The sequence below is a fragment of the Furipterus horrens genome, unplaced genomic scaffold, assembly GCF_987537825.1.
Source record: "Furipterus horrens unplaced genomic scaffold, mFurHor1.1.pri manual_scaffold_4, whole genome shotgun sequence".
In the NCBI taxonomy this organism is placed as follows: Eukaryota; Metazoa; Chordata; class Mammalia; order Chiroptera; family Furipteridae; genus Furipterus; species Furipterus horrens.
This window is the reverse complement of record NW_028327174.1, coordinates 2,658,496-2,677,602: the sequence shown is the minus strand read 5'-3', so window position 1 is coordinate 2,677,602 and position 19,107 is coordinate 2,658,496. Positions and strand designations below refer to the sequence as shown.

The 19,107-nt window shown below is 40.4% G+C and overlaps 1 protein-coding gene across 1 annotated transcript in view; it reads right to left on the bottom strand.

The window, feature by feature from the left end:
* Positions 1-19,107, bottom strand: part of SMC1B (structural maintenance of chromosomes 1B) — a 53,719-nt gene that overhangs the window by 17,035 nt on the left and 17,577 nt on the right. The window contains exons 10-15 of the mRNA XM_090275312.1: positions 14,841-15,026; positions 12,541-12,720; positions 9,740-9,886; positions 7,881-8,018; positions 7,475-7,591; positions 5,795-5,901 (exon numbers count right to left, since the gene is read on the bottom strand). Of these exons, the coding sequence (XP_090131438.1) occupies positions 5,795-5,901; positions 7,475-7,591; positions 7,881-8,018; positions 9,740-9,886; positions 12,541-12,720; positions 14,841-15,026 (875 nt within the window). The remainder of the gene's footprint in view (positions 1-5,794; positions 5,902-7,474; positions 7,592-7,880; positions 8,019-9,739; positions 9,887-12,540; positions 12,721-14,840; positions 15,027-19,107) is intronic.

The following is a 19,107-nucleotide window of genomic DNA, read 5'->3' as shown; positions in this document are numbered from 1 at the left end:
CAACGACACCTCAGTCCCCTTCAAAGTAGGCACCTTGGCACCTCACACAGTTTTCCCAGTTGCCATCAGCTGTCCCGTCATATCTTTGTGACTTTCATTGACGGTCTGAAATTTCTTCCCTTTCAAAGGTGACGTTAGCTTTGGGAAAAGCCAGAAGTCGAAGGGCACCAAATCTGGGCTGCAGGGGGGCTGAGTCACCTGGGTGATTTGATGCATGAGACATGATGCCTGAGCAGGCATGCTGTCGGGATGAAGCTGCCCGTCACCTGCCGCCCACAGCTGCAGCCTCTGAGTTGTCCCCGTGGTTTCCGCAGAGGAGTGTTCAGGCTTCACACAAAATCTGAGGCAGATTCGGTGCCCTACTTGCTTCATTTTGACTGCGACGGCCACACAGACACATGCTCGCTTAACGGCAGCTACCGCCCCCGCCAACCAGTACAGTGAAGTCGTCATCGCTCACACATGTGCATTCCAGCCCACTCTCCTTGGCTGCCGGGTTACATCAATGCCATGCAAACCATTCTAGTTATATTAACAGTGGCTGGACTTCCTTCAGACAGACCTCGTATACAGCTTAAAATGCTTATATTAGAAAAGAAGAAAAGTCTAAAATACATAATGTAAGCTTCTATTTTAAAACCAAGAAATAGAAGAGCAAATTAGACCTAAAATAACTAGAAGAAAATAATAAAGAGCAGAAATCAACAATACAGAAAGACAACCATGGAGAAAACCAAAGATGCCAAGAACTGATCTTAGAAAAAGATCCATAAAATTGACACACTCTAGCTAGACATTAAGAAGAAAAAAAAGGGGATAAATCACTAATATTAGAAATGAAAGGAGACATTAGTACAGACCCTACAGACATTAAAAAGGATAACAGGTGGTATTAATAACTTTATGTTTATAAATTCAACAACTTGGATGAAATACACAAATTCCTTAAAAGACACAAACTACCAAAGAACAGCCCTATATATATTAAGGAAACTGAACTTGTAATTAAAAACCTTCCCACAAAGGAAGGTGGCTGGCCCCAGTGGCTACCCTTACAAATTTTACTAAACATTTAAGTAAGAAATATTATTCTACAGAACCTTCAGGAAAAAAAAAAACAAAAAAACAGAACAATTCTTGACTAATTTGATGGGTGTGGCATTGCCCTGATACAAAAACATGACAAAGACATTGAAAGAAAAACAAACAAACTATAGACCAATATGCTCATCACTGTAGATACAAAAATCCTTAACAAATTTTAGGAAATCAAATCCAAAACACTTGCAAAAAATAATACAAGACCAACTGGGTTCATCCTAGTTACGCAAAGTTGACAACATTCTGAATTTAACCAATGTAATTTACCATATTAATAGCCACCCCCCAAAAAACCCAACCATACAATCCTCTCAATAGGGGACAGAAAAAGTATTTGACAAAATTCAACACTCATTCATGATAAAAATTTTAAGCAAATGAGAAACAGAGGGGAACTTCAGCTTGCTGAAGGACACCCTGAAGGTAATATATTTAACTGTGGAAAACTGCTTTGTCCCCAAGATTGGGTATAAGGCAGGATGTCTGCTCTCACCACTTCTATTCATCCAACATCGTACCGGAAGCCCTAGCTAGTACATGCGACAAGACAAAAAGAAACAAAAGCCATACTTAATTGGAAAGGGAAAAACAAAATCTTTTATTCACTGACAACATGATCATCTCATGTAAAAAATCCCCAGGAATCTACAAAAGAGCTAGAACTAACAAATGTAGCTAAGTTGCAGGTTACAAGGTCAATTTATAAAAACCAACTTTATTTCAATATCCCACCACCAATCAATTTGAAACTGATAATTAAAAACCGTTCTAATTATAACAGCATAAAGGTATGAAGTATGCAGGAATAAACCGAACACAGTATGTGCAAAACCTGTGCATCGAAAATGAAGGTTGATGAGAGAAACTGGGGAAGTGAAGACAGACACCATGTTCATGGGTCAGTATTGTCAAGATGTCAGTTCTCCCCAAAGCTATCTATGGATTCAACATAATCCCAATGAACATCTTAGCCAACTTCCTTTCGGCAATCAAAAAGCTAACCCTGAAGAAGTAAGGGAGGTGCAAAGGGGCCCAGCCTTCCCCGTCCGCTGCTGAATGAACGAACAGCCTATGAGAGAATCATAAAAAGCGGAAACGAGCCAAATGCTTAGTTGATTTCTAGACAATGGGGCGGTGACTGATTTTCAAATTTTTTTCTGTTTTCTCCAAGGGGCACATTATGGCTTTTGGATTAAAAAACTTATATTTGATTATTGTACCTTTATGAGAGGACAGATGCCTGCGCAACTCACTGCGGTGTTCATTTCACAATGTATGCTGGGCGTCTTAAACTTCAGCAGTGACGCATTACCAGTTACAGCTCAAGAAAACTAAAATGAGAGTCCTGGCTGGTGTGGCTCAGTGGAATGAGCACTGGCCTGTGAACCAAAAGGTCACTGGTTCAATTCCTGGTCAGGGCACATGCCTCGGTTGCGGGCCAGGTCCCCAGCTGGCGGCACGAGAGCCAACTGATTGATGTTTCTCTCCCTCTTTCTCCCTCCCCCTCCAAGAAATAAAAACCTTAAGATAAAAAAATAAAGTAAAAAAAACTAAAAAAAGAAGTGTTTAATACAAATCAATCATCTAGACGAATGTAATGTAATGAAGTCTGATCTTAAATAATCTGCAGTCATAACGGTTTGTGTTTACTAGTTTTTGAATGGCCTTAGTTTTTTTTAAATACAGGGGTGAGCAAAAGTAGGTTTACAATTGTGAATATGTGAAACAGTTTATTCCTGTAGTATTATTAATTATTGTATTATTTTTTGTATTACGACTGTAAGCCTACTTTGCCATGCCCTGTATAAAGTGACTATATCTTGGGAAAGGGAGAAACCCTTGATGTTCAGTATAACCTGTCCTCATCACTATTCTACATTTGAATTCAGAATTCATAGTTATCAAGGCAAAAAATTATATCTGAATAAATATGTGCATATGGTCAGAATTTAAAAGGTGTAAAATATCAGCAACTGAATCTAAAACACAAAATAACAACCAGGCAGAACAGAAAGACTCGCGGACACAGAGCACACTGTGACGGCTGCCAGGTGGGAGGGGCTGGGGAATGAGTGGGGCGGGGGGCTGAGCAGCACTGACTGGTGGTGACAGAACGGCCAGGCGGATGTGGAGTTCTGCACAGGGAAGAGAGGCAATGCAGGTCTAGGAACTGTCCACAGTGATGGGAAAATAATTTAACACACTACTGCTGGAGGGTGTTCAGGAGACTAAGTCGTGTTTATTGGGGAGACCAAAAAAAGCCTGTGTGCGGGGTGGGGGGGGTGGCGGGGGGGAGTTGGGGGGCTGGGTGAAGAAAAGAGAAGAAAAGGTTAAGAACAGACAAAAAGTAAAATATCTCTTTCCCATCCGCTCAGCCTCCCCAGAGGCAACCACTCCTACAATTTCTGAACATATATGTGTATGTATGTTTTTCTCCAAATTGTCATATCTTCTCATTTTCTTCACAGTGCTTTTGCTATGCGAAAAGTTTTTTTTATTTCTATACATTTGCAGTTTATTAATCTTTTATTTGATGGCTTCTGGGCCTTATGTCATATTTAAAAAAACTTCCCTAATCTGAGATTATTTTAAAAAATTATCTTATGATTGATTCTAGTGTTTTTATGCTTTCGTTTTATTTACATTAACATTGATTCAGCTGAAATAAATCTGAATCTAAGGAATGAGACAGAGGTCCAAATACAGGTTTTCTAGTTGCTCACATGGGTATCCCAGAATGATTTATTGAGAAGTATAATTTCTCCACTGATATAAAATGCCACCTTTGTCTTAAGTCAAATTTCCCTTATAAATGGTGTATTTCTGGACTCTGTTTGAGAGTCAGTACCTCAGAATCTGAACTATGCAGCTTTACAGTATGGTCAAATCTAGGAGCTCTAGTCCTTTCTCACTACCTTTTTCAGATTTTTCTTGACTAGCTCTGAATGTAAACTCTAGAATAAACTTATCTAGCTAAAAACAAATCTTGTCCACACATATACTGATAATATTTAAATTATACATTAAATTAGGGAAAACCAACTCCTTTATAATACTGAGTCTTCTTATGAAAGAACTAGTTTCTATTCAAGATTCTGTTTCTGACTCTTAAGTCTTGATTAAAGGTTTCTTTATATATTACTTTCACATTTTGTAAGTTTCTTCTAAGTATTAAGTATTTTACCTTTGCCTATATAATTGGAATATTTCCTTCCCACTATATGGCCTCCCTGGTAGTTTATATATAGAAAGGCTATACATTTTAAGTTAATTTCTATATTAATTTTTAATAAAATTTCACATTAATATTTGTATTCAGCTATATTACTGAATCCTTTTTTGTTTCTCTTAGCTTTTATTTGTACTCTAGGAATTTCTAGACATCTCACATATACCCTACAAATAGTGAAAAATTTACCTTCCCCCCTTGAAATACTTATACCTTGTTTATTTCTTGTCTAACTACCAACAAGCCTCCCCAGAACGTTAGCCAACAGTGGTCACACGGACACGCTTCTCACGACCCTGACTGGGAACATTACTAGTGTCAACCCATTAAAATTCAATGCTGATTTAGAATAAAATGTATTGTCTCCTATCGTAGGTATCTAACTACTCACATTTTAAAATTTTTTCATCAAAATTGATGCCAAATTTTGTCAAGTGCCTTTTCCATCATCTGTAGAACTGATCATGTGATTTTTCTCCTTTGACTATTAATAGGGCAGATTAGAGCAATAATTCCTGACCCTAAGCCATGCTTTTATTTCTGGTATGAAGTTCACGAGATAATGGTACATTGTTTTGCTAATGTCATTGCAATGTGTTTCTATTTAATCTTATTTTACTTGGTTATTTATAGGTAAGACTGATTTAGTTTCCTATTGTATGTGTATGTGCCTTTTTGGACTTTGGCATCAATATTATATTCATTTAATGAAAAGATGTATTTCTCCCTCTTCTACACTATGGAACAGTTTAAATATTGAAGGTTTTCTGAAATATTAAATGTAGAAGTTTCCTGCGCCTTTAAAGTTTACTGGGATGACTGATTGCTCTGTGAAAACATATGTCCTGGTGAATTTGGGGATGGGCGTGGGTAGAACCTTTTTTACTTTCTTTTCCTATGGTAACTGGCCCCCTTAGATTTTTTTATCTTGGTAATATATTACTTCTTGAAGATTATCAGTTTTAACTATCTATATACATATTTACAGAAAAGTAAATAAGTTAGAGTGTCTTATTATTCTTTTAATAACCACTGTGTAATTATGTCCCCATTCTCTTATTTTGTATATTTGTATTTCCTCTCTTTAAAAAAATAAGTTAGAACTCTTTATACGAATATGAGCCCTGGCTGGTGTGGCTCAGTGGATTGTGGGCCAGCCTGCGAACCAAAAGGTTCCTGCCAGGGCACGGGCCTGGGTCACGGGCCAGGTCCCCAGTTGGGGGTGCACGAGAGGCAACCACACATTGATGTTTGTCTCCCTCTTTTTCTCCCTCCCTTACCCTCTCTGAAAATAAGTAAATAAAATCTTAAAAAAAAAAAAAAAAAAGAATAGCAATGTGTACTAGCTATTTCTTGATAAACTGAAATAAAAGACTACCTCAGGCATAATTCCCTTAAATTATGAAATAACAGCCATATTTGCATATGTATAAATTGTTTATCAACATTTTAAAATAAAAATACCTTTTTTGATCAATTTCTTGCTGCTGTTTAACATGTTTTTTCTCAAATTCACGAATATTTTCCACACCAATTTCTTCACAGAAGTGTTGGAAAATATCATCTTCAACCTTTAAATGATTTCAAAACAATTGATTTAATAATTAATTTTGAGAAAGTATATATACAATGCTTAAATCCAAGTTTTTCCCTCCAAGGTTTTTCTGGATTAGGTCCAAAACTAATACCAAGTAGCATTATTGTACTGTGAGGAGCCGGTGCTTCCTTGTTCTTTAACTACATAAACTATGTCCATCTATTTTCAGATTTCTAATTCTACAGATTAAATAAGGACATGCAAAACAAGTTTTACTCAAGAGTTTTGGCTTCACAAAGTGTTTAAAATAGAAAACATTTCAATTACACTGGCATACCGAATATAATATTTTACATAAATAAGATGTTCTTCAGGAGAGACGCACCGATGGAGAGCAGGGTGGGGCGGAGGTGAGGGGGGGGACTGAGCAAGGAGGAAACAGGCCTCATGGCCGTGGACAGCAGTGTGGGGCCTGCTGCAGGGAGGGGGTATGAGGAGGCCAAAGGGTAATGGAAAAAAATACAATAATGATTACATTTTTAAAAACATTAAAAAATTTTTAAAATTCTTTATATGAGTAATCCTAATGTCTTAGGCAGTATAAAGGCAAAAGGACAAGAGCACAGAGAATAAAGACTTATAAGAATAAATCTTTTAGGATTTAGAATAACCAGAATGATCCAAATCCAACGAAGTAACATTTAACTTCGATACTTTCAAAGCCCTGAATTTATGTACAATCACAGGATAAACAACCTATTTTAACAGCAGGGCACGTTAACAACTTTCAGAGTTTAGCTGAACGTAAGTTAAATACGCGATACGATGGGTGCGACAGTGAGCCATCACGTGCGTGCGCAGATAACCCGCCACCGGAAGCCCCAGGTCCCGTGCGGAGCCCTGCGGTGTCCGTGCGGGCCAGCCAGTACTCTGACATTCCGCCTGGTTCTGGGCGTTGGCAAATAACAGGATTCCCCGAGGATGGTTACCAGAGCTGATCTTAAATCCATGATAAACACCAACGATTAAGGAAGTAAAGATAGTTAACCCGGAAAAGAGGTATTAAGGAGCTACCTAAGTGTGGTTTCAAATCTTGTGCTAAAAGACAGAACTACAAGTAACGGGCAGAAGTTAGTGACGGTGACAAACAGCTTTCTAACGGTTAGAAACAAGCAGCAGGCGAATGAATTAAAAGAGAAAGCCCCTGTCACTTTATACGCTAAGGCCCCACCACCAGACCCTTGTTCCGCCAGGGCCAGCCGCTGTGCCTGGCAAATGCAATGAATGCTCCAGAAACAACCAGTGAGTGACTAATCTGAAAAGACAACCCAAACGACAAGGCTCTTCCTTTCCTGGTGTTAAGGGCAGTGGAAGAAAGAAAGAGGCTGTAACTTTTACAAGGAGCCAAGAAGGGCTGGAGAACAGAGGAGAGCAGCTCTTCACGGGTCATTGTCTCCCGAGTGGGCAACAGTGGTCCTTGAAAGACGCAAGAAAATTAATTTGGCAAGCCATTAAAACTTGGCACATACTCAGGAAGCCCTAACTCTGGTGGCTCGTCTAGAACTGTGCCCTGCATGCCATCTAATAATAAATACATCGTTCACGACCTTATCTATCTTTTCTTGGAAGTCTTCAATTCTTCGCTGCCGCTCTTTGACGGCTTCACCCAGCACAGAACGCTGAGAGTCAATATTCAGTAGTTCGCTCTGTAGCCGGGATCGCTCCTAATCACAAAAGAGAAAAAACTTTTTAATATGGCTATTTTAGCTTTATATAGTGAAGCCAAGCGCATGATAGGTCTCTTTAAGAATAAAAAGGGAACCCATGATTTAAGGCACATTCAGGTACAGTTGTATAATAAGGTTAACCACCATGAAAACGAAGTAACTAAACGACTTTACTATAACCTCAATCATGGAGTAAAGTGCAAAAATTACACCGTGCTTTGTAAGTGTAACCCCAAAACTCTATGTCCTGGTTCTAATTTCCATAAAATGTTATGGAAGACGTTACCTGGGAAGCAGCAGCAAGGTGCTTCTTTTTAATGATCTCTAGTTCACTTTTGGAGTATTTGAGCCGTGTATGAGTTCCCTGTATTAGAGTCTGTATTTGCTTCAAATCTGCTTCCTTGCGAAGCATCTTCATTAAATCCTAAAGAGAGAGAAATGTAATGAGAACATTTTACACCAGAAAAGCACTTCGCTTTTCAGAGCGCTTCCCTAAGCCGCACTTCACTGACTTTTTACAGAGCCACATCCGCACCCCACTTTCCCTTCTCCTGCGCAATTAGGTACGTGAGCCCCCGGAGTAAGAGAGGCGCCACACAGCGCCCTCAGCCAACCCACACACGTCCTAGCGGGGAACGGACCTGAGGACGGAGGAGCGGGAGTGTGGGTTCCAACCGGGGCACACACACGGGACCGATGCACCGGCTTCTAGCGCGCCCTCCCTTTCTGCTTGCCTCGCCCACGCCCCTCCTCAGCCAAACACACTTCCTAGTGTACGTTCTTCCGCATTGTCACTCAGTCCTTACACGAATACATGTGTATACATACCCACTGCTACAGGTTTTCAGTCTTGTTTTGTAAATTTAGAATCATATTGAACATACTGTTTTTGCTTCTCTCCTTCAGTTACACACACGTCAACAGATAAAGCTCTAAATTCATTCTTAAATACCTGCCTATTATTCCAGAGCGAGGCCGTACCAAATTATTCAGTACTCCCTAAATGATGGCTATTTACTTTGTTTCCAGGTTTTTGTCACCACAAACAATGCCGTGACAATATACTTTAAAAAAAAACAAAACTATTTTTAGAGAGGGGGTAAAGGAGAAAGAGAGGGAGAGAAACATCACTGTGTGGTTGCCTCTCACTCGTGCCCCCAACTGGGGACCTGAAGTGCAACCCAGTCATGTGCCCTGACTGGGAATCGAACCAGCGACACTTCGGTTTACAGGTATTCTTATTTTCAATACCTGGTGCCGACTGCTTTCCCCAAGGCTGTAACAATTCACATTTCTATAAATAACCTATGAGCTCATCTTTTGCTCACGTTTCTTTACATCTTCACGAGCATATCTATTTTTCCAGGTTTCACCGTTCAGTATGAGATAATCTTAATCAGTATTTCCCCAAGTACTATATTCCATTTTGAGGATTTTTCTCATGTTTACTAGCCGTATGGATTTCTTCTTTCTCTGAATTGCCTAATTCTATCCTATGCCCAGATATGTTTCCATGTCTTTTTTTAAATTATATTTTATTGATTATGCTATCACAGTTGTCCCAGTTTTCCACCTTTGTCCCCCTCTCCCTCGGGCAGCCCCCCCACCGTTGTTCACGTCCACGGGTCATGCGTATAAGTCCTTTGGCTTCTCCAGCTTCTATACTGTACGTTACATCCCCATGGCTGTTGCGTGAGCACCAACTTGTGCTTCCTAATCCCTTCACCTTTTCACTTACTTCCCCAACCCCCCCTCCCATCTGGTTGCCACCGATCTGCTCTCCGTATCTATGATTCTGTTTCTGTTCTGCTTCTTTATAGTTTGTTTTTTAAGTGTAATTGTTGACAGATATGTATTTATTGTCATTTTATTGTTCATATTGTTCAAGTCTTTTATAAAACAAATAGGAAAAATAATACATATAGTTGCATGTACAAAGAAAACTTCCAAAGGTTTTATATCAGACTGTGTTTAGTAAATACTGCTGAGATGTAGCATGGGTAAGGTATTTTTATTTTTTACTTTATTCCACTTAGCATTATTTAAATTTTTAAAAAGCTATAGGCATGGTACATTTATTACCAAAGAAATTACAGATAGTTTAGAAAACACAGTTATTCTCCAACTTTTACGACATGGTTTTACCTTTAATTCTTGCATTAGCTGGGTTCTTCTGTCTTTTAAATTCTTTAACTCTTTCTCATCCCAGCATCGAGCCTTGTATTTTAAGTCACTTGAACCTCCAGAGATCACCCCAGATTTTAAAAATAATGTTCCATCAAGAGCTACTGTCTGTAAAATTAAAAATATTATACCTTGACGAAATGTATATGAAGATAAAATAGAACATAAGGAAATGTCTACAACTGAGACTTTGTAGATGAGAAAAATCAGATAATATTTAATAAAATCTCTAGAATATGAAAAGATACCAACCAATAAACCACAAATACAAAACTTTGTTTTGCTAAAACCAAATGCAATTCTAGGCAACAAATTAGAAGTTTAAAAGGTTCAAAATAAATTGTATATTAATTCCACACACATTCAATATTGAGGGAAAAAAACCAAGAATATTTGTATTTAATATAAAATAATTTGCATTACATAATCCTATATTTTGAAAAATTTGATATCACATGTCTATGACATATTATAAAAACAGCCTTAGCAAGTTTAGGATACTAAAAATATCACATCTCCAAAATGGATATGAACTGGGACCAAGAACAAAAATTAAAATGGAGTCAAAGGTATAAAATACCTTGAAGTTATAGTTCTCAGTAAACATATGCTTTATGGAATCAATAAAAGTAATTCTCAGTGGTTAGCAAATGTTTCTAGTCAAAGCAGCAGGAAACCACTTGCAGAGAACTAAAACCATGTAACATGAACTGATTTTTAAAAAAGCCAACGAGGAAGGGTCTTAGTGACCCCTTCATTCAGACAACAGTCCCTGCGTGACCGCCGTGACCGAGACACTCTGCCGGGGACTGGAGTGACAAAGGGGGTGAAATATGGCGCTGACCCTCAAGGGGCTATGCTGGTCGGAAGAGAGACATGTAAACACGTCACTACAATACTAAGTGACGAGCAGATAGAAGTGTATTCAGAAAAAGTAAAACGGGGAGGTTCCAGCACAGCCTGGAGATCCACAGAAGCCTTCCTGCGGAGGGGAAGGCTTGCACGGGACAGAAGTAAACTAGGTGCGTTTAACGGGAAACGTGGTTTATTTCTCTCTTCTAACTACAGAAGTAAGCATTCCAGGGCTGCATGGTGGCTCCAGAGTTAACCCAGATTCTTATAATGCGGTTCCAAGAACCTTAGTATTTGGATTACACCTCAAGGGAGACAGGTTATTTATTTTCTGGAAGGCCTTGAGGGCTCCCTGCCCTCCCAGGTGTTAGCTTGGCAATGAATTTGCTCCTCAGGTCTAAACTGACCAAATTCTAAAACATGATATCGAGTCTATGAAAAGATATAAAGTCCCTGGAAAACCAGAAGTACATATTGAAGACAGATATCTGAAAATGTAACATCTATTCAACAGTTTTATGCCTTCTAGGCACAGAGACAATTCCTTAAGTGGCATAACAATAACAGGAGGAAGATAAAGGTCCTGTAATATACTCAAGACACAAATGATAAAGCTGATTAAAATTTTGAAACAATCATAGGAACAAGATACAGCCCAAAGGGGTAAGACGTCTTACTGTGAACAGATATAAGCCATTAATATTTGTTGAATGAAAGACGGATTAAATACCGTCTTATCTTTATATCACTTCTTTAAAATGATCTCACAAATCTTCAAAAACCAATTTTACAAATATACAAAAATAAATTTTAAAATAATTAGGTAGCAAAATAAAGATATCTTAGCAGCTCACTTACGCTTGCTTAAATTTAATATGCAGAACTCAATGACAGTGATCACCAAGACTGATCACACTGTCACTAACGTCGTCACTGGCAGAACGGAAGTGTGAGATGTTAATCGTGTTATGACAGTCAATAAATTTAAAACTAAAACTTACTATATTCCATATCAATAGCCTGTTTTGTGTTAATTTGTAATTCTGTATATTCCACATCAAAAATTTTAATTCGCTAGTAAATAAAAAAAATGACTACCACTTTTCGAGTTATTTACGAAGCACTGTGATAGCATTCCGAATGTTATTACTTAATTTAACCCTTACCACTCTATGAAACAGGCACTAACATTTCCCCAATTTTAGATGAAAAGAACTACAATTAGAGGTTTAGAAACTTGCTAAGTAGCGCCGCTGGTTTTGTGCCATGGCTGGTGCCCTCGGTACTACGTAGACTCCGTAACAGGCGCAGTTAAAAAAAAGAAGTCAGATAATCTGAGAAATTAAACACTGCTTAACTAAACACAAACTCCATTCAACTGAGACAAAAACATACTTAATTTTAAAACCAAAATAATTTCCTTGAGAGATTAGTATTTAGAAACCTCATTTTCAAATATGCCATTTCTGTAACTTCAAATGTGTTAAAACCTTGAATGCGTAAAAGGAGAGGCAGTGTCTCCATTCAGCCACGGGAGAATTAACCCAGCATGTAAAATAACACCTAAAATCTTTCCTGATATTCAGAAACATATATACTATATATTAAAATGCAGAGCATATTGAGATTTAGCAGGAACACTTATTGCATGTAAGTAAAAAAATAAACTGCTTTGAAGGTGTTATTACAGTAAATCTAATTTTCAAACTATAATCTGATACTGGGAAATGCCACAGAAGTTAGTTAAAAACCCAACTGAACGTTATAAAAACTACTGAAGCCACGGCCATCTCAGGTTCTCTGTTCGCTTTCCTTCTTAAAAGGAGTCACGTAAAAGCTTGTGTAAGTGTCTGCACGAACGGCCCATGAGTCTATGCACACGACCCAGAGGTGCGGCCCACGCGTCTCACCTTCCGTCTCTCGGGCCCGTCGAACGCCACGCGCCTCGCTTCCTCCACGGTCTCGCAGACGAGGCCGTTCCCGCACACAAAGTGGATCACTTTCTTCAGCTGAGGAAACGGGGTCTTTACGACATCAATCACCATTTTACAGCCTTTAATCTCCCGTAACCTCTCATTAATTGGCTTGGTCTAGAAAGTTTAGAAGATACTCAATATATCAGATACACTAAAACAAATAGTACATTCCTTCTCAAAAAACATACACACACACGACAGCAAGAGATGAATTAATAGTGTACTTATAAGCGATAACAGCTGGACAGGAACCCGATGAGCTGTATGCATCCCACCAATGGCTCATGTACTATTTTTTAAAACTACATTTCATCAAAAGCCAGAATATAAAATTTCCAGATGCAACTCTGTCGCTCCATGCTCTCAAACATGATAAAATCGGGTGAGAGGTAATTCCCATTTATGTGTGTCAAGATATTGGTCCCGCATTGTGGAACTCAAAGTATCACTTTAGGCTCAAATGATTAGGAAAGCCTTCACATCTTCTTTGACATGACTTTTAAGTTGGGTCTATAAATAGACCAAAAAAGTATCAGCAACGTATTACTAAAAACCAGAAATACGACCTCCTTTTTGTAAAACAAAACAAAGTGAAAACCCTATATGAGGGGGACCCCCCAGAAAACAGTATTTATAAAATTTGTGTATTTATTCTTACATGTTTAAACTTCAGTCACCTTCAAACTACTCTCCATTTGATGCAAGTCACCTATTGAGACATTTTTTCCCACGGCTCAAAACAGTGTTTGAACTCATCGATGTTGATGCCTTTTAGTGCTCCTGCCATTTTTTGTTTCACCCCCTCCACATGGTAAAAACATTTTCCTGTGAGGACTTTGTTCACCCAGGGAAACAACAATAATAACAAAAATCACTTGGGTTGAGATCTGGTGAATAGGGAGGGTGGGGCAGCGGGGTCATGCCATTTCTGGTCAAATACTGGTGAGCACGCAGCACGGCGTGCGCAGGTGTGCTCGTAAACCACCGTCATGGAACGGGCAAACGTGCTGAAAGTCTTCAAAAAAAAATTCAGTGCAGCTGAGCGCAGCCTCTCACAACAACGGCAGCTGGTGCCCTGATCCAGATGGGTTCCTACTACACTCACCACGGGGGGAGCCTGTGTCACAAGGGGCCCACCCTCCAGAAAATAATTCCTTTTTTTGAGGGGGGGTCCCCCTCATGTACAACCAAAATGTATGCATCACAATACACCTGGGAATATATAGTTATATAAATTTGTATGTATAAAAGCAATCTAAAGTAGTTACAACTAAGGAATTGGCATTGAGAAGGCACAGGAATATTTCCTTTATATATTATAACCTGTATTAATTTTTTTTAAAAATGAGGGTGCCTTGAACAAAACCTTAAGCGCAAAATAGGTAAAACAGGACTTTAACAGGCAGATGAAGTGGCTCCCACAGCTTCAGCGGGCGGAAGGCACATGCGAAGTGTGGGAGCACAAAAGCCCCCGTGGCATCTGCAGGCCCCTCCTCTGTGGCAGGCGCTGGGCCAGGTGCCCTCCATGCAATGAGGTGAGAACTACTTCCTCCGTCTCACAGATGAAGAAACTGAAGCTCGAAGAGATGAAGAGCAAATCAGTGAGGACTGAGTAAGAGCAGGGCTGAGACCCACACTCAGAGGGTCAGTCCAAGTCTAGGGCAGGTGCTCTTGATGACCATGCACGCTGCCTCCGGTTCAGGGTCCGGAAGGCTGGACCAGCAGAACAGTTTCTTTAGTAGCCAAGAAAAAAATCACTGAAGGATATTAACCTTGATAATGCCCGAGCTCCTGCCTCGGAAACTTAGGATGTGGATACTCCAAGGCGCAACAGTAGCCTACGCTCCCAAGGCTGAAGCATATTGACCGGACCGCAGATTGACAACCGAGGCCCGGGGCTGGCATTTCACCAGCAGACGGCACGCCTTCCCCATCGCCTACACCTTGCTATTGGCAGGAATACGGCTGGTTAGCGGGCTAGAGCAATGCCCTCAAAATCACCTATGTAGAATTACGGCAGAAGTGGATAGGAAAGAAAAGACGTGAGGTCACAAAAGACACCGCCCACCTGACAGCATGCTTGGCCTGCCAATGCACTAACACCAGCCATCAGAACGACTGACTGGCATCCGCGCTGTGATTTTTTTCAATCATTACCATAGCTTTAGGCAATACAGACATACTTTAAAAGATAAGATTTTATCACTATTAAGTACAAAACATAAATTTCTTACATCAAGGTAATCTAGAGCAAGGAATGTCTCAGGTTCAGCTCTTTCCTCCTTCAGAAACCGAATACAATCTCTCGCCACCTTTTCCGAGGTCACAACAATGGCGACAATGTACTGGCCAAAGACCTTAGTGACAGCCAGCTGGTACTTCTTGTGAATAGGATGGCACAGGTCAAGCAGTCTTCCAAACTTAGCAGGTTTCAGGAAAGGAGAGAACACAAACACATGGTGAGGAACATGTAATTCGCTGTTTTCTAAGCAGCACAAACTAAAAACTCATCTTACAAAAATCAGAATTTAAGTGTCTCATTCATTTCGGCGTAAGTTTCACTATGAAATACCCACTCACGTGTGTCACACTTCATTTGAGAAGAATAACGAGAGGGGGTTAGCCTTCCTGAGCTACTGAAACACTTTTCCAAAGCTACCGTAATTAAATTCACCCACTCCCTTACCTACTAAATAAGAATCTATTGACTAAACAAGAACCCCCCCCCCCCCCCCCATTTCACCACCACACACAGATACTGAGCTGGACACTGGGTAAACATTACAGAACAGAACAGGCACTTTCCTGTCCCACAGAGCCGTCAGTCTGGTAGGGAAGACGAATGTGAAACCAACCGTTACCCGCTTGTAGCAAACAATTGTAACAGACACTGAGAGAGCACAGGGAGCTCTGAGACTGTGAAAGGGGGGCCAGGTGGACCTGAGACGTCAGAGAAAATTTCCCAAAAAGAAGTGTTATCTGGAGCTGAAGAATGGTCAAGAATTCATTAGAATGAAATTTAAGATTTACTTAAAAATGCCAGAATGTCAGCCACCCTGTATTAATGCTCCCAAGACTATCTGAAGATTCTGTTTTGTATCTTAAGACTCACTTCATTTGCTCGGTTCTACTGCAGGAGTACTTTTTTATGATAGATCATGATTACTGTTAATTTTTGTTATCCTGCTCTTATGTCTTTTTCTTCTCCATTCACTTGTGATTATAGTGGACCCCTTATCTGCAGGGGGGCTTCCCATGGTTTCAGTTACTTCAGTCAAACATGGTCTAAAATATTAAAGGGAAAATTCCAGAAATAAAGGACTCCATAAACAAGTCATGTTCTATTTTTATTTCTTAAGTATATTTTATTGATTATGCTGTTACAGTATCCCAATTTTTCCCGCTATGCTCCCCTCCACCCAGTACCCCCCCTTCCCTCCAGCAATTCCACCCCCCTTAGTTCATGTCCACAGGTCGTGAATTTAAGTTCTTTGGCTTCACCCTTTCCTATAATATTCTTAACTTCCTCTATTTTATACCAACCAATTAGGATTCTTAAGTCCAGCACCATTTCCCCATTTCTCCCCTCCCCCCTCCCAGCTGATAACCCTCCAAATGATCCCCATACCTATGATTCTGTTCCCATTCTGGTTTGCTTAGCTGGATTTTATTTTTTAGATTCAGTTGCTGATAGTTATGAGTTTGTTGTCGTTTTAATGTTCATAGTTTTGATTTTTTTCTTATATAAGTCCCTTTAACATTTCATATAATAATGGCTTGGTGACGATGAACTCCTTTAGCTTTACCTTGTCTGGAAGCACTTTATCTGCCCTTCCATTCCAAATGACAGCTTTGCTGGGTAGAGATCTTGGTTATAGGTCCTTGTTTTTCTTCACATTGAATACTTCTTGCCAGTCCCTTGTTGCTTGCAAAGTTTCTTTTCAGAATTCAGCTGATAGTCTTATAGGCACCCCTTTGTAGGTAACTCTCTGCTTTTTTCTTGCTGCTTTTATGATTCTCTCTTTATCTTTCACCTTTGGCATTTTAATTACGATGTGTCTTGGTATGGTCCTCCTTGGGTCTAGTTTGTTTGGGACTCTCTGTGCTTCCTGGGCTTGTATGTCTATTTCCTTCACCAGATTTGGGAAGTTTTCCTCCATTATTTTTTTCACATAAGCTTCCAATTTCTTGTTTCTCCTCTTCTCCTTCCGGCACCCCTGATTTGGATGTTGGCACTTTTGAAAATGTCCCAAAGGTTCCTAATCCTCCTCATTTTTTTCAATTCTCGCCTCCTGATTCCGCACTGATTTTTTCTTATGTTCCAAATCATTGACTTGAACCCGTTTCCTTCCCTTCACCATTGGTTTTGTGCGGGTTTTCCTTCGTTTCACTTAGCATAGCCTTCACTTCTTCCCTTATGCGTTTGCTGTACTCAAGTATATCTGTCAAGCCTGTATCTTCATTACCAGTGTTTTGAACTCTGCGTCTATTAGGCTATCTCCTCATCTGTTAGGTTGGCTATCTCCTCGTCGCTTAGTTCTCCCACTGGAACCCTAACCCATTCCCTCTTTTGGGCCATACTTCTCTGTGTCCTCACCTTGACAGGTTCCTGTGTTTGTTTACCTCCGCGTCCCAGGTAGAGCTGTCGCTCCTGTTACGTTGTAAGGGGCAGAGCCTTAGGGATTTGTCAGTACAGGGCGACCCGTTTCACCACATTGTGGCACCGTGTGTGGGGGAGGGGTCTGAGAGGGAACAATTCCTCTTGCCCAGCACTCACCCCTTTTCCAGGCACCTCTCCCACTTCTGCACCAGACTGGCACCCCTCTAGCTCTTGCCCTGGCTGTAGTTCACAGAGCGGGTGCGTCTGCGGACATTTCAGGACCGTGGGGGCCCTTTAAACAAGTGGGCTCTGCTGAGAGATGGGCAGTTTCTGCCCCCACTCCAATTGGTCTGCACAGTCAGAAGCAATGAGGCTTGATTTTCCCTGGTGCTGGGACTGTGAGCGTGCGGTCTGATCTGCTCTGGTGCTGGGAGCGCTCCCCAGGTGTCCCTCCTGACTTTTTAAAAACATGAGACTGCACTTTCCGCCGGCCTGCCACTGCCGCCGCTGCTGCCACCACCACACCGCGTCTTCTCCGCCCCGGCTCCGCCCCTCCTACCTGTCTGGATGAGTATTTCTTCTTTATGTCTTTGTTTGTTGGACTTCCATGCAGCTTGGTTTTCTGAAACTTCTGGTTGTCTCTAGTTTTGAGGTAGTTGTGTTCCTTCTTAGTTGTGGAGGGAGACGCACCGTGTCTGTCTAGGCCTCCATCTTGGCCAGAAGCCTCCAAGTCATAAGTTTTAAATTATAAACAGAATGGTGTGAGGAACTTTCACGTCCTCTTGTCTGGGACATGAACCATCCCCTCGTCCAGTGTACGCACACTGAATACACTGCCCGTCAGCTGCTTAACAGCCACCTCGGTTTTCATATCGCCTATGGCAGGATCACTGTGCTTGTGTTCAAGTGACCCCCATTTTCCTGAGTAACGACCCCGCAGCACAAGGGCACTGATGCTGACAATTCAGACGTGCCACAGAGAAGCCAGTAAGGGCTTCCTTTAAGTGGAAAGGTAAAAGGTCTAGACTTAACAAGGAAAGAAAAAAAATCACATGCTAACATTGCTAAGATCTATAGTAAGAACAAATCTTCTACAGGTGAAATAGTAAAGAAGATAAATTGCGCTTGTTTGCTGTCGTACCTTACACTAAAAAAGCTCTAGCCACAGTGCACAATAAGTACTTAGTTAAGAAAGAAAAGGCCTTAAATTTGCGGGTAAAATACACGAACTGAAAAAAATACATACATGTACATAGGTTCAGTATTACCTGAAGTTTTGGCCGTCTCCTCGCATCTTGGGATGGACCCCATGGATAAGGGGTGCTGCTGTAACCCCAGCCTTACTTCTGAGTCAGTACTTTTGATTTTCAGCTGTGTAACCCATTCCTTGCTACTTGCAATTTATTAATTCAGTAATGTTTGCTCATTTGTTTTCTTAGCTTTACAGTTTACTTTTGTGGAAGATTTTCTTCTGTAACCTTCTTCCAGACTAGGCTCTTTGACTTTTAAATGCTAAAATCATTCTCTCTAGCCCTGGTTGGGTAGATCGGTTGGTGGGAGTGTTATCCAGTACACCAAAAGGTTGTGGGTTCAATCCCCGGTATGGGAGGCAACTGATCAGTTTCTCTTTCTCTCTCTTAAATTAATAAACACATCCTTGAATGAGGCTTTTAAAAAATCATTCTTTCTCTTTATTATTACATTTACTTATAGCTGCTGTATCTGTTCTTTCCACCATGCTTATATTTAATGTGGGTATGTTTAGACCTTTTATTTGCTGTGATGGATACACTTTTTTGATGGTCTCACCCAGCACTGAGATGGTCATCTCCTCTGAGCAACAGCTGATGGACTGAGCACATTCTGATCTATCTCTTATTACCTAAGGGCTTGGAGTGCAA